The sequence below is a fragment of the Saccostrea echinata genome, unplaced genomic scaffold (genome assembly GCF_033153115.1).
Source record: "Saccostrea echinata isolate AGI-Se365-2 ecotype Australia unplaced genomic scaffold, CSIRO_AGI_Sech_v1 ptg000043l, whole genome shotgun sequence".
NCBI classification, from domain to species: Eukaryota; Metazoa; Mollusca; class Bivalvia; order Ostreida; family Ostreidae; genus Saccostrea; species Saccostrea echinata.
In genome coordinates, this window is record NW_026889792.1 from 1,275,696 (window position 1) to 1,292,035 (window position 16,340).

Consider the following 16,340-nt stretch of genomic DNA (forward strand, 5'->3'; position numbering starts at 1 on the left):
AAATCCTGCAAGATGATGCATCTTGGGGCCATAAAACATGTATTAAAAAGTAGGTCACAGTGACCTACATTTAAAACTTTGCAGGCATTTGATTTCAAAACGTTTTAGAGGCAAAGTTTGGACATTTTAAGGCCTATGATCATAAAACTTCGTAAGTTGATGCATCTTGGGTCCTCAAAAAATGTCAACTGAAAAGTAGGTCGTGACCTATGACTATAATTAAATATTTCGGGTACTATTTGGCTTAGAATCATCAAACTTTGTCAGTTGATGCAACTTGGGTCTTTGGAGTAGGTCGACTGAAAAGTAGGTCACCATGACCTACTGTTGAAAATATATGGCTTTAATTAAATATTTCGGGTACTATTTGGCTTAGAATCATCAAAATTTGTCAGTTGATGCATCTTTGGTCCTTGGAGTAGGTCGACTGAAAAGTAGGTCACCGTGACCTATTTTTCAATTTATATGACTATACTTAAATATTTCGGGTACTTTTTGGCTTAGAATCATCAAACTTTGTCAGTTGATGCATCTTGGGTCTTTGGAGTAAGTCGACTGAAAAGTAGGTCACCATGACCTACTTTTGAAAATTTATGGCTTTAATTAAATATTTCAGGTAATAATTGGCTTAGAATCATTATACTTTGTCAGTTGATGCATCTTGGGTCCCTGGAGTACGACAACTAAAAAGTAGGTCACCGTGACCTACTTTTGAAATAATATGGTTACAATTTTAAAAATATTTTAGGCATTAATTGGCTTAGAATCTTCAAGCTTAGTTGAGGCATCATGGGTCCTCAGAGAATGACAAGTGAAAAGTAGGTCACAATGACCTCTTCTCAGGTACTAATTGGCTTAGAATCATCTTGGGTTCTCGGAGTGTTTCATCTAAAATGTAGGTCATGATGACCTACTTTTGGAATTTCAAGGCTTTATCTAAATATACAGGATACTTAGAGGCTTCAAATAGAAGTGATAGGTTGTACAGTTTATCAGAAGAGCGATTCAAGGCCCTTGGGCCTCTTGTCTGGATGAGTGACTAGTTTAAAGTTTATAGATAAGTCCATTCCCAAGTAACTGCAAGCCTTATCAGACCAAAATTGCATTAATGTTGCACTTACGGATTCACACCACTAGATTATTAGTTTAGTGTGGGACTTTGTCTTACTTAAAGACAACATTCATTGAGGTGAGCTCTGATTATCTCTGTTTTGGACAGTTCAGTACTGATTACTACATTGTAACCATTCCATCCTTTAAGTGCAGTTAAATGTTGCTAAAACTCTCAAAGGTTATTTTTAATGCCCTACAGCTGATCAGTGACACACATATACATGTTTGTAATGGTATGAATTTGAGGCTCTTTATTTTGTATAATTAAACATGGGGAAAAGAGGTCCTTCTATCAGAATTTGCTTGAACATTATTTTTAGAGTCGTAGAATTTTTAAAAGCTCAAAACATGTACATCAGAGATTTCTTTACTCTGTTTATGACTGGTAAGCATCTGACAACCATAACTAATGGCCATTGGCTTGTAGGAACATTGTAAATAATTGCACCAGGAGACAGTGAATAGTTTTGATTGGGCTGTCATTGATTTGTAAATTTGTGGACAGCGACGTCATCCTATTTCATCCTTAGTAAAAATTTGTAGTTCATTAATTACCTAATTTTGTGGCCTGGCTCTGACTCAACCATGAAAACAACAAAAATTGGTAATCCATGAAAAATAAAGAAACTACAGCACATAGCAAAATATGAGCTACATTTACTACTATTTGACTATGCACAGGGATATGAGGTGGATTATCTATACTTTCTCATGTACAGGGATATGAGGTGGATTATCTATATTTTCTCATGTACAGGGATGTGAGGTGGTTTATCTATATTTCCTTATGTACAGGGATATGAGGTGGATTATCTTATTTTCTCATGCAAGGGATTTGAGGTGGATTTTCTATATTTCTTTATATACAGGGATATGAGGTGGGTTATCTAGTACTTACTCAGTATATTTCTTTATATACAGGGATATGAGGTGGGTTATCTAGTACTTACTCAGTATATTTCCTTATATACAGGGATATGAGGTGGGTTATCTAGTACATACTCAGTATATTTCCTTATATACAGGGATATGAGGTGGATTATCTATATTTTCTTTTATACAGGAATATGAGTTATTATCTAGTACTTACTCTGTTACTCAGTATATTTCCTTATGTACAGGGATATGAGGTATTAACTACATGTAGTACTTACTCTGTACTTATATATAGGGATACGAGGTACAATGGATGAGGAGCCATGAGGGAGGCAGTCACTCCAAGACTGAGTTCCAGACCCTGGGGATCCTGGGAGGTACTGTCACAGACTTCACAGTCCAGAAGTTCTCTGACTACCATTTCCGTGTCCGTGTGGTGACCAAGGATGGCTATAGGGGGGCGTGGAGCCAGGAGTATCATATGACGTCTTCAGGTATGGATGGCATCCTGATCACTTCAGGAGATACAGGACTGTTCTATTTAAGACAAAAACAATGGGATGTCTATTGTTATACAAACTTGAAATCTTTGATTTTCCTCTATTGAATTGAATTTATGTTGATTTTTAGAGGTGATAGCAGAGCCCTATAGCTCCACGGTTACAATGAATAAAACAAATCTCATCGCCATCATCGTCTCCATTGCCACTGTTGTCATCGCTCTTGTCGTCGTTCTTGCCTTCTTCATCATCAGGCATCGTCGACTTCAGAGAAGTTTTATGGCATTTGCTAACAGTCACTATGATTCCAGATCGGGGACTACAACATTTACTGCCAATGATATTGGTAAAAACAATTTTAACTTATAAAATCATAACAGTATATATTAATATTCCAAACCGTGTTAACTTGAATATTTCTCAATTTCTGATTTTTTTTTTCATCCTCAAAAACATCATACAGAAAAATCACAGTTTCCTCCTATCAGTACATGTATTAAAATTCAAGCAAATAAACACAAATCTTGTAAAATACATCAGAAAATATAGAGTATAAAGATATTCAATTTCTTTTTTAAATGTTTCTCAGTTTTGTTGTTTCATTTTATACACGTACACATCATCCTTTTTTTTTTCAAAAGTATTTCAGTCGTTTTTATTTTACAGTTCAAGCAGGAATATTTTGGCATTTATTTATTAAGTTATTAGCTGTCTTTCAAAATCAATATGTATTAAAGAATTATTTTTTGAATTTAGAACATTTTGTATATTGTATGTTCTATTTTTAGGTGAAGAAGAGGATTCCCCTATGATACGGGGATTTTCCGATGATGAGCCCCTTGTGATAGCATAATGGATTGAGACAGACAGCTTGTGCCATGTATGATTTCAGATATCGGAGATCATACTTATTGTGATATACTGTCTTTGTCAGACTTTGTCACCGGGTGACTTTTCTGTGATTTAATCAATACATATTACAGATCTAATACTATCAAGGTGTATGTTTTTGGAAAACTTAGTAATTTCATTTATTTTGGAAAAATATTCTGCTATTTACATGTATTTTATACATGTAATATGTGGGTTTTTTAAAAAAATTTTATAACACTTCATTTTTTCTGTGTTAAGTCCTTTACCATTATTATATGTATGGACTTGTATATCTAATTATCTGTGGGAACACATAACTTGTTATTAAGAGTGTTGATTTCATGGCAGTTACATCTATTTCATCTCATATTTATGTTTACACATCATTAATTTGTTTATTGAAAGATTATTGAATCTTCATAAAGGTCTGGCTTTGGGATCATGAAACATCTTACTCTCTAGTTAAATCCTTAATGATCTACTAAAATGTTGTAGAAGTCAAGCAGACAAAAATTGAAAATATTTTTCAGTATTGCTTCATAAAAGTTGTTGTCTGCAAATTTAGAGATTAATTCAGTAATTTGTAATCATTTTACAGGGGATTACAAATTTGACTTAAATCTACATGTGTTTCATGATCCTGGGACCAGATTTATAGCTAACGAAAGATTTAAAAAGACACAAGATTGATTGGTTTTCCTTCAAATGTGTTCAAGTTGTATGTGAATCTGTTGCTATTAAATTGACAAAAAAAGAAAACAAAAAAAAAATCTTCCAAATTTTACAGGACTAAAGTTTTTCAATGTAAATGTTTGTGAAATCTAGATAATGTTCTTTATAAATAATTAGATACCAAATAAGTACATGTGAGTACGTATAGGTGAAGAAGCATATCAATTAGAACTGTGTACTTCTGCTTATTAGAATTATACATTCCACATTTTATAGCCTTAAGTTTGCTCAGAATTTACTGTATAAGTGGTCTTGTTAATAGGGTTGTAGATAAAATGAATGGAGGGAGAGAGAGTAGTTTTTAATTAATGTGTACATTCTCAATGTCCTAAATAATCCTTCTTTAAAATCATTGGAGATTGTACAAGAGAAAAATATTGTACAAGAGTAAAATATTCTAATGGAGAATTTTTATATACTAGTGCATTTGTTAAAGGCTACTTTATTGAAAAGTTGCATTGTTTGATATTATTTTTTGTATAAAAATTATTGTAAAGATTTGTTAAAATCTCAGTAAACTCATTAGGAAAATGTTTCGGAGGAATATCTGATGCCAGGAAGCAGGATCTGTTATTTACGTGTGTTGGATGATACTTGATGACACTGTGTCACATTATCTGGTTTTCTGATGACACAAGCATGTAAAATGATATAAAATTTTGATGTGTTTTATTTTTATGACATGAGAAATTATCAATTTTTTTTTAAAGACATGTGAACCTTTAGTGTATTCATGAAATTATCCTGATTTCTAAATGACACAAGTGAAATAATGCCAATTGTTTTGATGATTGTGTCAACACATTGGAAATGATACTGATTTTTGAAGACATATCTAGTTATCTACTGATTTACTGAATCTCAGCTGTCTTAATTGTTTTATGTATTGTACTGTAAAAAAGTCCTACCACACTACTGTGTGTTTCTATACCTAAAATCATATTCAGAGGAAATTCTGTTGATTTGTTTTATGGCTGAAAATCTTTTATACCTCATTTTCTTTTCTAATTTTCCTTCATACACTGTCCCAGTTTTGTGTTAGATATTGCAATGTGCTCTTTTTTTAACAAGCAATTGTTAAAGTATTTTTTTTAATTTAAAATGTTTGACATCCTCATTGACTAATATAAAAGTCTGATGAATGAGTATATAAAAGTTGTATATTATTTCAAATGGTGTTACATGCAATTGTGTCCTGTTTGCTTCTCCTATTCTTGATATACTCCTGATCAAAGACTGCTTACTAAGAGAGTAAACATTGATATAAATGAGTTGTTGAGATACATGTGTATATTAACCAGAATTTTCTCTGATACAGAGTGATTCCTGAATTAATCTGATGAATCCTTCACATATTCATTCTCCCTGACTATTTCATTTCTTTCTTCTTTACAGCTCTGACCAGTGTATCCTTGTATTTACTTATATCTGGTCTGAAAATAAAATGTCGAGTTAAATTTTAAACTATACCATGCACGTATAACAAGACTTTCCATTAAAAATGATGACTGTGGTTATCTACAATTTTTTAAGGTAAAGACTTCTTAGGAGGCCACTTTTGTGTTTTGCACATTACAAGTATAGCCCCCCCCCCCCCTTTTCATTTCACACTTGTGTGGGTTCATTGGCAGTTTGTATGATTTTTTATGCTTCCTAAATTTATGTTTTTTCGTTTTTTTTTCATACATGTATTTAGTTGTTGAATGCATACAATGTTGTATTACTTACTCAAAGCTTGAGATGATTTTTTTTGCTTTATTTGTTTATTAAACATCACCAAATTTGTTTCTTTCAGATTAGAAAGTGTTTTCTGTTCACTATATTTGAAGGAAGACTTGATTTTACATTAAATCCTCTAGTTACTGTTCTTTTACACGAGAAAACAGCATTTTATCAGTGACATGCTAGATAGCGCATAGCTTCTAAATAGCACACAACTACTAGTTAGCACACAGCTACTAGTTAGAACACAATTACTAGTTAGCAAACAGCTACTAGCATACAGCTACTAGTTAGCACACAGCTACTAGATGGCATACAGCTACTAGTTAGCACACAACCTAACATTGAAAAAAGGTCTCTTGACAGACATTGTGTGTTCCAATTATTATGGCCCCCTAACCCGTACTCTTGCAAATGTCATGAAAAGTTTATCAAGGTCACAAAGCTAGTAACCCTTGTGTTTTGCTAAAGCGCTTATTGAGCGAAATATTTGATTCATAAAAGGATAGAGACTGTGAGGAAGACACTGGCAGGACAAACTGTCGGTCTGCTGTACAGGCCTGTATACTGATATATAGAGAGGATAGCACTAACCAACATTATCAACATTAAACATAATGTACTATTCAAAGCCTCAGTCACACCTCTAATGGATGAAAAAAAGGTTGTAGAAGTCAATCCGTTGATTACGTGTTGATGAAAGTCACACACCTCGCTGTTCGAGGTTCTGAACTGTTGAAGATATTGATGAATACTTGTATGACAACCAAACATGAATTCACGGTTTCAGTAACGAAAGAGTACCGGGAAAATAAATGCGCAGCGCATGAGAAACAGACAAGAGGCCCATGGGCCACATTGCTCACTAGGGTACTTTACTAGATAAAAGCAGAAATTAGTCTAGTATTGAAAAGTTTAAATACGAGGGCTGTTCGAAAAGTATTGAGACTTCAACTCCTGAGAAGAAAAAGATTCACGACAGTTCACTAGAATTTTATCAAGAAAAAATGATACAATAGTGCAAAATTTCTTTATAGCATTTATTATATTATTAGATAAATCTCGATGAAAATCTAAACCTGCATATGTCCATTCACTCGGCGCACTCCGCAGAGATAATCACACGTCAATTGTAACCTTTGAATTCCTTCAGGGTTTAATTTTTTCTCACATTGAAACTGTCAGGATGCGTTGACTGTTTTTTTTTCTCTCATCACTAGAGAATATTCTAGGAACAAAACAGGCAGAGATTTCACTGATTTTTACAGATGTTCCCTGTATATGTTTGCATTTCTATTGTAGCCTCACCCAACCCCAGTGGTTCATGATTTGAACAAGCTTGAATATGCTTAATAATTATGTTATGAAGCTTTCCTAAGTTTTATCTTCTCTGGCCAAGTGGTTCTTGACACGACAATGTAAAACAAGAGGCCCATGGGCCACATCGCTCACCTGAGCACTGTGGCTAGGAAAAAAGCAAAAATCAGTTCAGTATTCAAAAAAGCTTTAATGCAAAAGTGGTCCCGACCTACCCCTAAAAAGGGACGGGGGTGGGGGTATGATTTGAACAAAATTGAATCTACACTAACTAAAGATGCTCACATATTTCTTTGTGACTTTTTTCCTACAAGTTTGAACTTTCATTATGGTCCCACCCTACCCCCGGGGGTCATGGTTTGAACAAATCTGAATCTACACCACTTGAGGATACTTCCATATAATCATGACCAATCATAGCTTTGCTGTTCTTCATCAGAAGATTTTTAAAATTTTTTCCTATGTATTCCTATGCATAACTTTAATCATCAATTGTGGACCAATCTATCCCCATGATTTTTTTCCAACTTGAATCTACACTATCCTAGGACACTTCCGAATAGTTAATAACCAATCTTGGCTTTGCTGTTCTTGAGAGGATTTTTTCTATATATTACTATGTAAAACTTTGATTGTCCATTGTGGCCCCACCCTACCTTCGGGATCATGATTTGAACAAACTTGAATCTACACCACCTGAGGATGCTTCCATATAAATATGACCAATCATGGCTTTGCTGTTCCTGAGAAGATTTTTAAAATTTTTTCCTATATACTCCTATGTAAATTTTGATCCTCCATTGTGGCCCCACCCTACCCTCGGGGTCATGATTTGAACAAACTTGAATTTACACCACCCGAGGATGCTTCCTCATACAAAATGTAAATATGACCAATCATGACTTTGCTGTTCTTGAGAAGAAGATTTTTAAAAGATTTTTCCTATATATTCCTATGTAAATTTTGATCCTCCATTGTGGCCCCACCCTACCCCCAGGGGTCATGATTTGAAAAAAATTGAATCTACACCACTTGAGGATGCTTCCATATAAATAAATAAATAAAATCATGGTTTTGCTGTTCTTGAGAAGAAGATTTTTTAAAGATTTTTCCTATATTTCCTATGTAAAGCTTTGATTGTCCATTGTGGTCCTAACCCCATCCCAAGGGATCATGATTTGAACAAACTTGAATCTACTCTACCTGAGGATGATTCCACATGAGTTCCGTCTTTCCTGGCCCAGTGGTTCTTGAGAAAAGATTTTTAAAGATTTTTTCCTATATATTCCTCTGTAAAACTTTGATCGTCCATTGTGGCCCCACCCTACCCCCGGGGGTCATGACTTGAACAAACCTGAATCTACACTACTTGAGGATGCTTCCATATAAATATGACCAATCATGGCTTTGCTGTTCTTATGAAGATTTTTAATGATTTTTCCTATATATTCCTATGTAAAACTTTGATCGTCCATTGTGGCCCCACCCTAACCCCAAGGGTCATGATTTGAACAATCTTGAATCTACACTACCTGTGGATGATTCCACATGAGTTTCATCTTTCCTGGCCCATTGGTTCTTGAGAAGAAGATTTTTAAAAGATGCAATTAATTTTTCACTAATTTGTAATTATCTCCCCTTGGAAGAGGATGTGGCCCTTCATTTGAACAAACTTAAATCCCCTTAACCCAAGGATACTCTGTGCCAAGTTTAGTTGAAATTGGCCCTGTAGTTCTGGAGAAAATGAATTTGTGAAAAGTTTACGACAACGACGACAACAACAACGACGACAGACAACGGAAAAATTTCGATCAGAAAAGCTCACTTGAGCCTTCGGCTCAGGTGAGCTAAAAAAGATGTCATTGAATTTTCACTGATTCTAAATTATATCCTTTTGAATAGGACGTGGATTCATTTGAACAAATTAAAATTCCCTTCACCAAAGGATTCTTTGTGGCAAGGTTGAAATTGGTCCAGTGGTTCTTGAGAAGATGAAAAGTGAAAAATTTATGACACACGACAGACGCACGCCGGACACCTTCGAAAAGTTCACTTGAGCCTTCACCTCAGATTAGCTTAAAGGTTTTCAATAGTAGACAGTCATTTGTGTACAATTACGTGCGATTGGTGTCCAGAGCACATCAAGTACCGGTACATTCTTTCACGGCCGACAGCCATGACTGCTGTCACTGAGGTCCAACGGACGGTCAAGAATAGCAAAGAAGCGCATGAGCTTTTTTGCAAATGTATAGCCACCGTACTTAGGCGGACAAATTAGTTTAATGGTACCTTTCCAAGTTTTTAACAAACTTCAAACTTCAAACTGGCGACTTGTGGAAATCCAAAATATTTAAATAAAAAAAACTTTGAAGAGCTGAAATGGGGTGCCAAAGACTGGAGCCAAATACGTCGAAGGATCAGAGCTATGCATGAGGGAGATAATCCTTAATTTTGAAATAAATTTCTAAATTTACCACAGCAATTAAATATATATAACCGTATTTTGAAGCTGGTACCGTTCTTATATTCTTATATGTTCTTACATTTATATATAGTTCTTAAATGTAATGCGGAGACCGGTTCTTCGGATGAGACAGTATAAACCGGGGTTCCTTGTGGCAGTAGGTGCTGGCACGAAACAGATCCCTCACTACTCAATGGCCCTAAGTGCCGAGTATAGGTCTAAATTTGCAACCCTCCACCGGTATGTGATGGCATCTCAATATGAGTGAAAAATTCTCGAAGGGACGTTAAACCAAAAATCAACTTCCATGGAAACAGTGTATGTATCTGCCGGATGAGAAACGGGCAATAAACGAGATGAAGACTTTGAGCATTTTGTCATCCGTTTTGACGCCTGTAAGCAGTCTGGTAAGCGTCATCTGGTGACGCCAAGATCATTGCAAATGTAATGATCTGATATTTTCTGAAAATTTTCAAGCTGTGAATTTGAGTAGATTTTTCAAGTACCTTGAACCTATGGCCATAACCTTATATCCTGCATGCATCATTTTCAGAGAATCTATATATTTTAATCTTTAATCTGAAAATTGCGCAAAATTTTAAATCTCAGATCTCTTGAGATAAAGAGAAATAGTCTGGCGCCAGCTATTTTATACAATCTGATTCATTCCTCACGATAAATTAAAAACTAGGCTTTGTAATCATATAGACAACTGCTTTTTCAATGAAAATAGAACTCTGAAATGTTCATATCGTGGTACTGGTCGTCTACAGATTTACTTTGTGAAAATCATTCTTATTTACACACACGTACTATGAGGTTGTTATTTAAAAGATCAAAGACGGATCAAAAATGAAAATGGCAGCCGTACCGGTAAAGTGCATTCTACCTGCATGTTTAGAGGACGATGAATTTTGGGGCCTTATACAGTGAAGATGGTACAGGGGTTTCAAAAGTCTCGTTAAATATCGTCATTTCGCAAATTCTATGGTTGTAATAATGACTTTTTAAGGAAATAAACCTTATCGTTGGGGTCGAATGTCGACTGATATTTTTCGAGCCTGTTATACCATTATTTTAAATATGACTACGGATAACTGCGTGTACCTGATCATTACAGAGGGTTCAAGGCGGATGTGACCAATCGACATGGGACGCTTACTCCTCCTAGGCACCTGATCCCTTCTGTCTTGTTTCCAAGAGTTCTTGGTTTTGCCCTGTTTACGATTTGTACTGCTTATTATAGGAATTAAGAGATTAATCAATCTCTATTTTATTCAATTGTATTAAAGCAAAACAAAGTGTGAGTATGAAGGCTGCACTCTTTTCAAGAATTCCGTTTGGTTTGAGAGTTTAACATTACACATACTGAGTAGTCGTGGTCGTCGGGTAAGTTTTAAGTACTTGTCGTTAGCCTCATGTGTGGAAATTTACGGTCATTCATGAAAATTTGTTTAGCTACATACTGGTGTAATGCGTATATCTCAATAACGCGTCGAATGTAATGATAAATTGCATGAGGAGCAGCCAAATAAAGTTTTAAAAAGTTTTAAACCTGAAGAAAAATATTTATATGGATTTTAAGAAAATATACAAAGGGGTCCATAACGAGTTTATCAGTTTGTTTTCGACAAAGGGTACCCCGATCCTATATTCCTCCAGGAAAAATGTTGAAAGACAATGAAACACTAACTATTAAAACTTTAGTTACTGTTGTTAAGTCGGGAAAATACCTGATTTAATGTTTTCATTTACTTTATCTTGGTCTAGCAAAGTGTTAAGAATACTTTACATATTTTAAACGGAAGCGTTTTTGTGGCACGTAAATTTTTTTTAAAGTTGGTAATTCCAACTTTAATCTTGGCTTTTCAAACTCTAATCTAGGCTTTTCCAACTTAAAAATGGGTAATTCCAACATTAAAGTTGGCCTTCCCAACCTAAAAGTTGGTAATTCCAACTTTACTCTTGGTTTTTCCGACTTTAATCTTTTAATCTTGGCTTTCCAACTGTAAAGTTGGTACAAGTAATTTCAACTTTAAAGTTGGCTTTATCAACTTTAAAGTTGGTATTTCCAACTTTAATCTTGGCTTTTCCAACTTTAATTTGAGCTCTTCTGCCCTTTTCCAAAGATTTTTTTCCCTTTATCTTAAATTACCAACTTTATTAATGCAAAATTAAAGCACTGAAATAGATTGGTGAGCAATTAATCTGTGTCAATTATTTTTACCTTGACCTTCCCTTTGACCTTACACATACATGTACCTTCCAACTTTTAATTAAAAACCCTTATATTTCTTTTGGTCCATCTTATATAATTATATAGAAAATAACTTCATACAGCTCCGTACATAACAGGATTTCAACCATGCCGTTGCCCGCATAGCGCAGTCGTTAGAGCGTTCGCTCTAGAGTCGCGGAGTAAGGAGTTAATCCTTACGTCGCGGGTTCGAATCCCACTGTGGGACGTGGAGACCAGTCCTTCGGATGAGACCGAATAAACCGTGTCCCGTGTCGCAGTAGGTGCTGGCACGAAAAAGATCCCTCACTGTTCAAAGGCCCTATAAGTGCCACGTGTAGGTCAAAATTTGCAGCTCTCCACCGGCAATTGGTGCCGTCTCCATATGAGTGAAAAAATCTCGAGAGGGACGTTAAAAAACAATAAACAAATAACAAACCATGCCTGTGTAGGAGATCAGTCATATATTTTGTTTTGTATGAGAGAATAAGCTTAAACAAATGAGACCATTAATTAATAGGTGTTTGTAATATAGGATGGATCAACAGTATATTACATGCTAGAAATACAACAGAACTAAATGTATCAATTCTGTATAGACAAGAAAAGACAATAATTCCTCTTTTCGTCATAATTTTATGATTAAATCGTTTCTTTCCATTTTAATTACATGTTTAAAATATCAACAGGAGTCCAGCTACAAAGTATCTGAATGTAACGCATAAAACCGTACAAAGATGGAAAAGTCAAGTTTAAGTTTTAATTAGCAACTTTAAAGTTGGAATTACGCACTTAAAAAATAATACGTGGCACTAATGCGCTTAAATTGAGTGATTTACTCCAGACTTTTATTTATTTTCCATCAAAGAACAGATCACTCAAAGTACATAAACTACCATGGAATTAGAATTCTTCGGTGAACAGTGTTTAGAGCTCCTTAGTTTTTAAATATATTATCTACGAGATGAATTCGCAACATAATCAATGCAACAAATAAACCTACTGAAAATCCCATAATTCAACAGGATCTTCACCTATCTATTTTTTTGATCTCGGAATTAATATTGTTGGGAAGATTTGGTGGATCCATCATTAACGCTAAGAAATGAAATGGCAGGGTTTTTTTTTTAATATACACTACATGAAGCATACAAGAGAAGCCCATTTCAGAATCCAAGCATTTTTTGCAGTACCAAATTTTTAATATATCAAGGTACAGCTCTTCTGTAATTGCAATATAATCACTACAATCTAAATATCAATAAACCCGGAAGTGTTACATGAAATATGAAGATAACAAACAGTGATTTTTTCAAAAGTCCACTTAAATGAAATAAATTATGAGCAGAGACAATAAGGACCTCTGAAAAACATCAGAGGTGGGATCAGGTGAAATGAAGGAGTGGGCATCTCCTGCCGACCGGCCACACCAAGCGTTTGCTCCTTGTCATGATCTGATAAAGGGAAACTTCCGTGGATATATCAGTGTGAAAAAATGGCCTTACAGTTTATATGAAAGGCGTAAGTTAATATTCTACCCAACTACAGATTGTACGTATTTGCAATAAAAAAAAAATGCAACGTCATTGTATAGACCATTGAATTTGCGAAATGTTGACTTTAAACGAAATCGATGATATCATTGCATTATCAATTTATTTGTTAATAGCTTGCCTCGATTCAGTATTTGTTCGTACAAAGAACATAAGCAATGGTGCAATTAACTTGACCTTTCTGCACTTAAATTGTAACTTATACTTTAACTTTAATCATTTTTTACCAAATGTAATCTTAGCAATAAATATAATCTTATTTTATTTAAAATACTTGTAGTTTGAATAATATTTATTATTGAAAATATCCTGCAAATTAATGCGCGTAAAGTATTGTGTGACCTTTTTGCACTGAAAATGTATATATTCTGGGTATTAACAATCTAGACAGGCAATAAAATATTTTCTTGTATCAAGGTTTTTATGACTTAAGTGCTTATCGGTTGAATGTATCGTGTAGTTTAAAATAATGAGAGAAAAAGTTGTGGTCAGTGATGTAAATTTTGAGATATTGGTCAGAATATGCGAATTTCATGCAAGAAGCAATGTTAATTTTATCTCGACTTCTTAAAAATATCTTCATTTTTTGGAAAAGTCTGTTGAGTGGATATGTAAAATTTATTTTTAAAATATTTTTTGAAATCTTTATTTAATATCCCTAGCATATAATAACGAAATAAAGTTCCAAGATAGTAAATCAAAGAAATGTTAGATTTGAAGAATTTTCTTCTAAATATCTTTCCACCACAAGATATAGTCTCCCATAAATCTTTTTTCTTTACAATTTTATGAGCAGTTTTAAATTGAATATTGTGTAATTTGCATTGTTTAATTCAAATATCCATAAAATTTGAATTGTAATAAATAATTTTGAAGTTAGAGTTTCTGACTAAGCTTTTCTCAAAAGCAGACGAGTGACTACCTTAAAGGGACCTGGGCACAGTTGCATTGTTTACAATTTTAAATGTCTATTTTTATTCAAAAATGCATTCAGTGCAATGGTTTGAATGTACATGAAAATTCTCGTTAAATACATGTGTTTATAAACAGGATACGAGCTCTGTTATTGTTAGTGTTTACGTTTTACTGGGTGCGTTCAATTTGTACTGAGCATGGACTGACAATACTGGTGAGTTGGTTTTGCCATTCTCTTCCATGTATAAATGATTGACTTGATTGTCTTCTTTTATTTTAACCTGAGTTAAGTAAAAATGAGATGAATCAAATTGGCCTAGGCCTTGACCTTCGATCTCGAAATTTTTATTTGCTACTTTGTCAAGGATAACAATTTACCTATTTCGATTGGTTGCTGAATACGTTGGAATACAATCTAGAGGATCCTGCAGACGGACGCTTGTTACAGATTTCAAAAATACTTTTATTCGTCCTGATATCTGTAGGTTTTAGTTTATTTAAATCATATTGCTCCAAAAGCTTTTTCATCATGTTAATTGATTCATTAAGATCGTAAGTGCATTAAGCCTTTATGTGTTCTGGATACATCGATATTATTTCCTTAGTATAAAAGTTTATCTGCAGGGGTGCAATGATAGAGTACATTACACATACAGTTTTTTGTAGAAACAAATGGGAATACATGCACTCATCAATTTGTTAAAAGAATTTTTAGCATGTTTATTTAATTGTTGAACTAATTGCAATTACATAATTTGCAAAAGTTATGTATTAAAGATATATAAATGCTCAGGGGAAAGTGAAATAAAGTGTTTGAAGAGAATATAATTACTTAAGAGGGCAGATAGAATATTTAGGATAATTTTTTAACATAATTTGTTTCATTTTAATTGACATTAGATCCGTATAAATCTATTTAGAGCATCTGATTTCTACAAAGCATTAATTACTTTTGTACTGATTTAGCCCCATTTATAAAACTGAACAATCTATCAGACAGTATACTGTTTATTTATACATCATTTAGTTCTAATTACACAGCTAAATTAGGAGTAGTTTGATTGTGTATTAATAAATAATCAATAAATCATGCTCTTAAAGTTTCTCTTTAATTGGACTAAAAAAAAAACTCAATGATAGGTTATATTTGTTAACAAGGTCATTATAATGGCCATAGAATTTACAAAATGCTGACTTTAAACGAGGTTGTTGAAATCCCTGTGACATCAACATCAAAAGAAGTCGTGCTTTCAAATTGATATATAGCATGTTATTAGACTGTAAAAAAAATCTTGAAGACCTAGTGGTCTTGTAGTTGACCGCCATTCAAGAAATATGCTTTGAAATTTAGAATGTAAATGGAAAAGACCTTGTTTTTTTTTAAATTGTGAAACATAAAAACCAAAAAAAGAGGCTTTTTTATTCATCATAACAGCAATATATGAGGCTTCAACGTTTAGGAAGTTTTAATCTATGTCAGACATTAATGTCCATTTATGACCTTTTTATTTGACCTACTTTTCAATTTGAGGATATAACCAAGATTCAAATACAATTCTATCTTTTCCCACACTTCCATACAAAAGATAAGAGCTAGATTCTAATTGCTGATGTTGCTCAGGCTGCACGCATAATTTTATTTATTCGACCACTTTAGTTTTGAAATGTCTAGTTTCAAACTTTAAGATGGCAATTATTTACATGGAAGTCATTGACTGTGAAGCTTAAATTTCGTCTCTGAGCTGATTTTGCCTGTCTATCTGCATCATTTTCATTTAGCAGTTGTGTTTAAGCTTCAAGCTCCTTACTCTGCGGCTATAGAGCAGACGCTCCAACCACAGCGCCACGCGGGCGACTATAAGACGTTTTAAATACCTCCACTGGTACACATCATGTCTTTCGTCTCGATATTAGTATATGGATATTGAAGATACCATTTTTCTGACTACTATCCTCTGTTATGACTAATTGAAGCAGAATAATATATTTTGAGCACCTCCTCTGGGGTTAATGTTGGCTTTAACCTTTGATCCTTGAAT

General features: G+C 34.0%; 1 protein-coding gene across 1 annotated transcript in view; it reads left to right on the forward strand.

Annotated features, from left to right (window-relative positions):
* The window catches only part of LOC133201321 (sortilin-related receptor-like), a 45,508-nt gene extending 39,629 nt beyond the window's left edge, over positions 1-5,879 (forward strand). The window contains exons 38-40 of the mRNA XM_061337121.1: positions 2,285-2,483; positions 2,620-2,835; positions 3,278-5,879. Coding sequence (XP_061193105.1) covers positions 2,285-2,483; positions 2,620-2,835; positions 3,278-3,342 — 480 coding nt within the window. The 3' untranslated portion in view covers positions 3,343-5,879. The remainder of the gene's footprint in view (positions 1-2,284; positions 2,484-2,619; positions 2,836-3,277) is intronic.
* Positions 5,880-16,340: the final 10,461 nt, after the last annotated feature.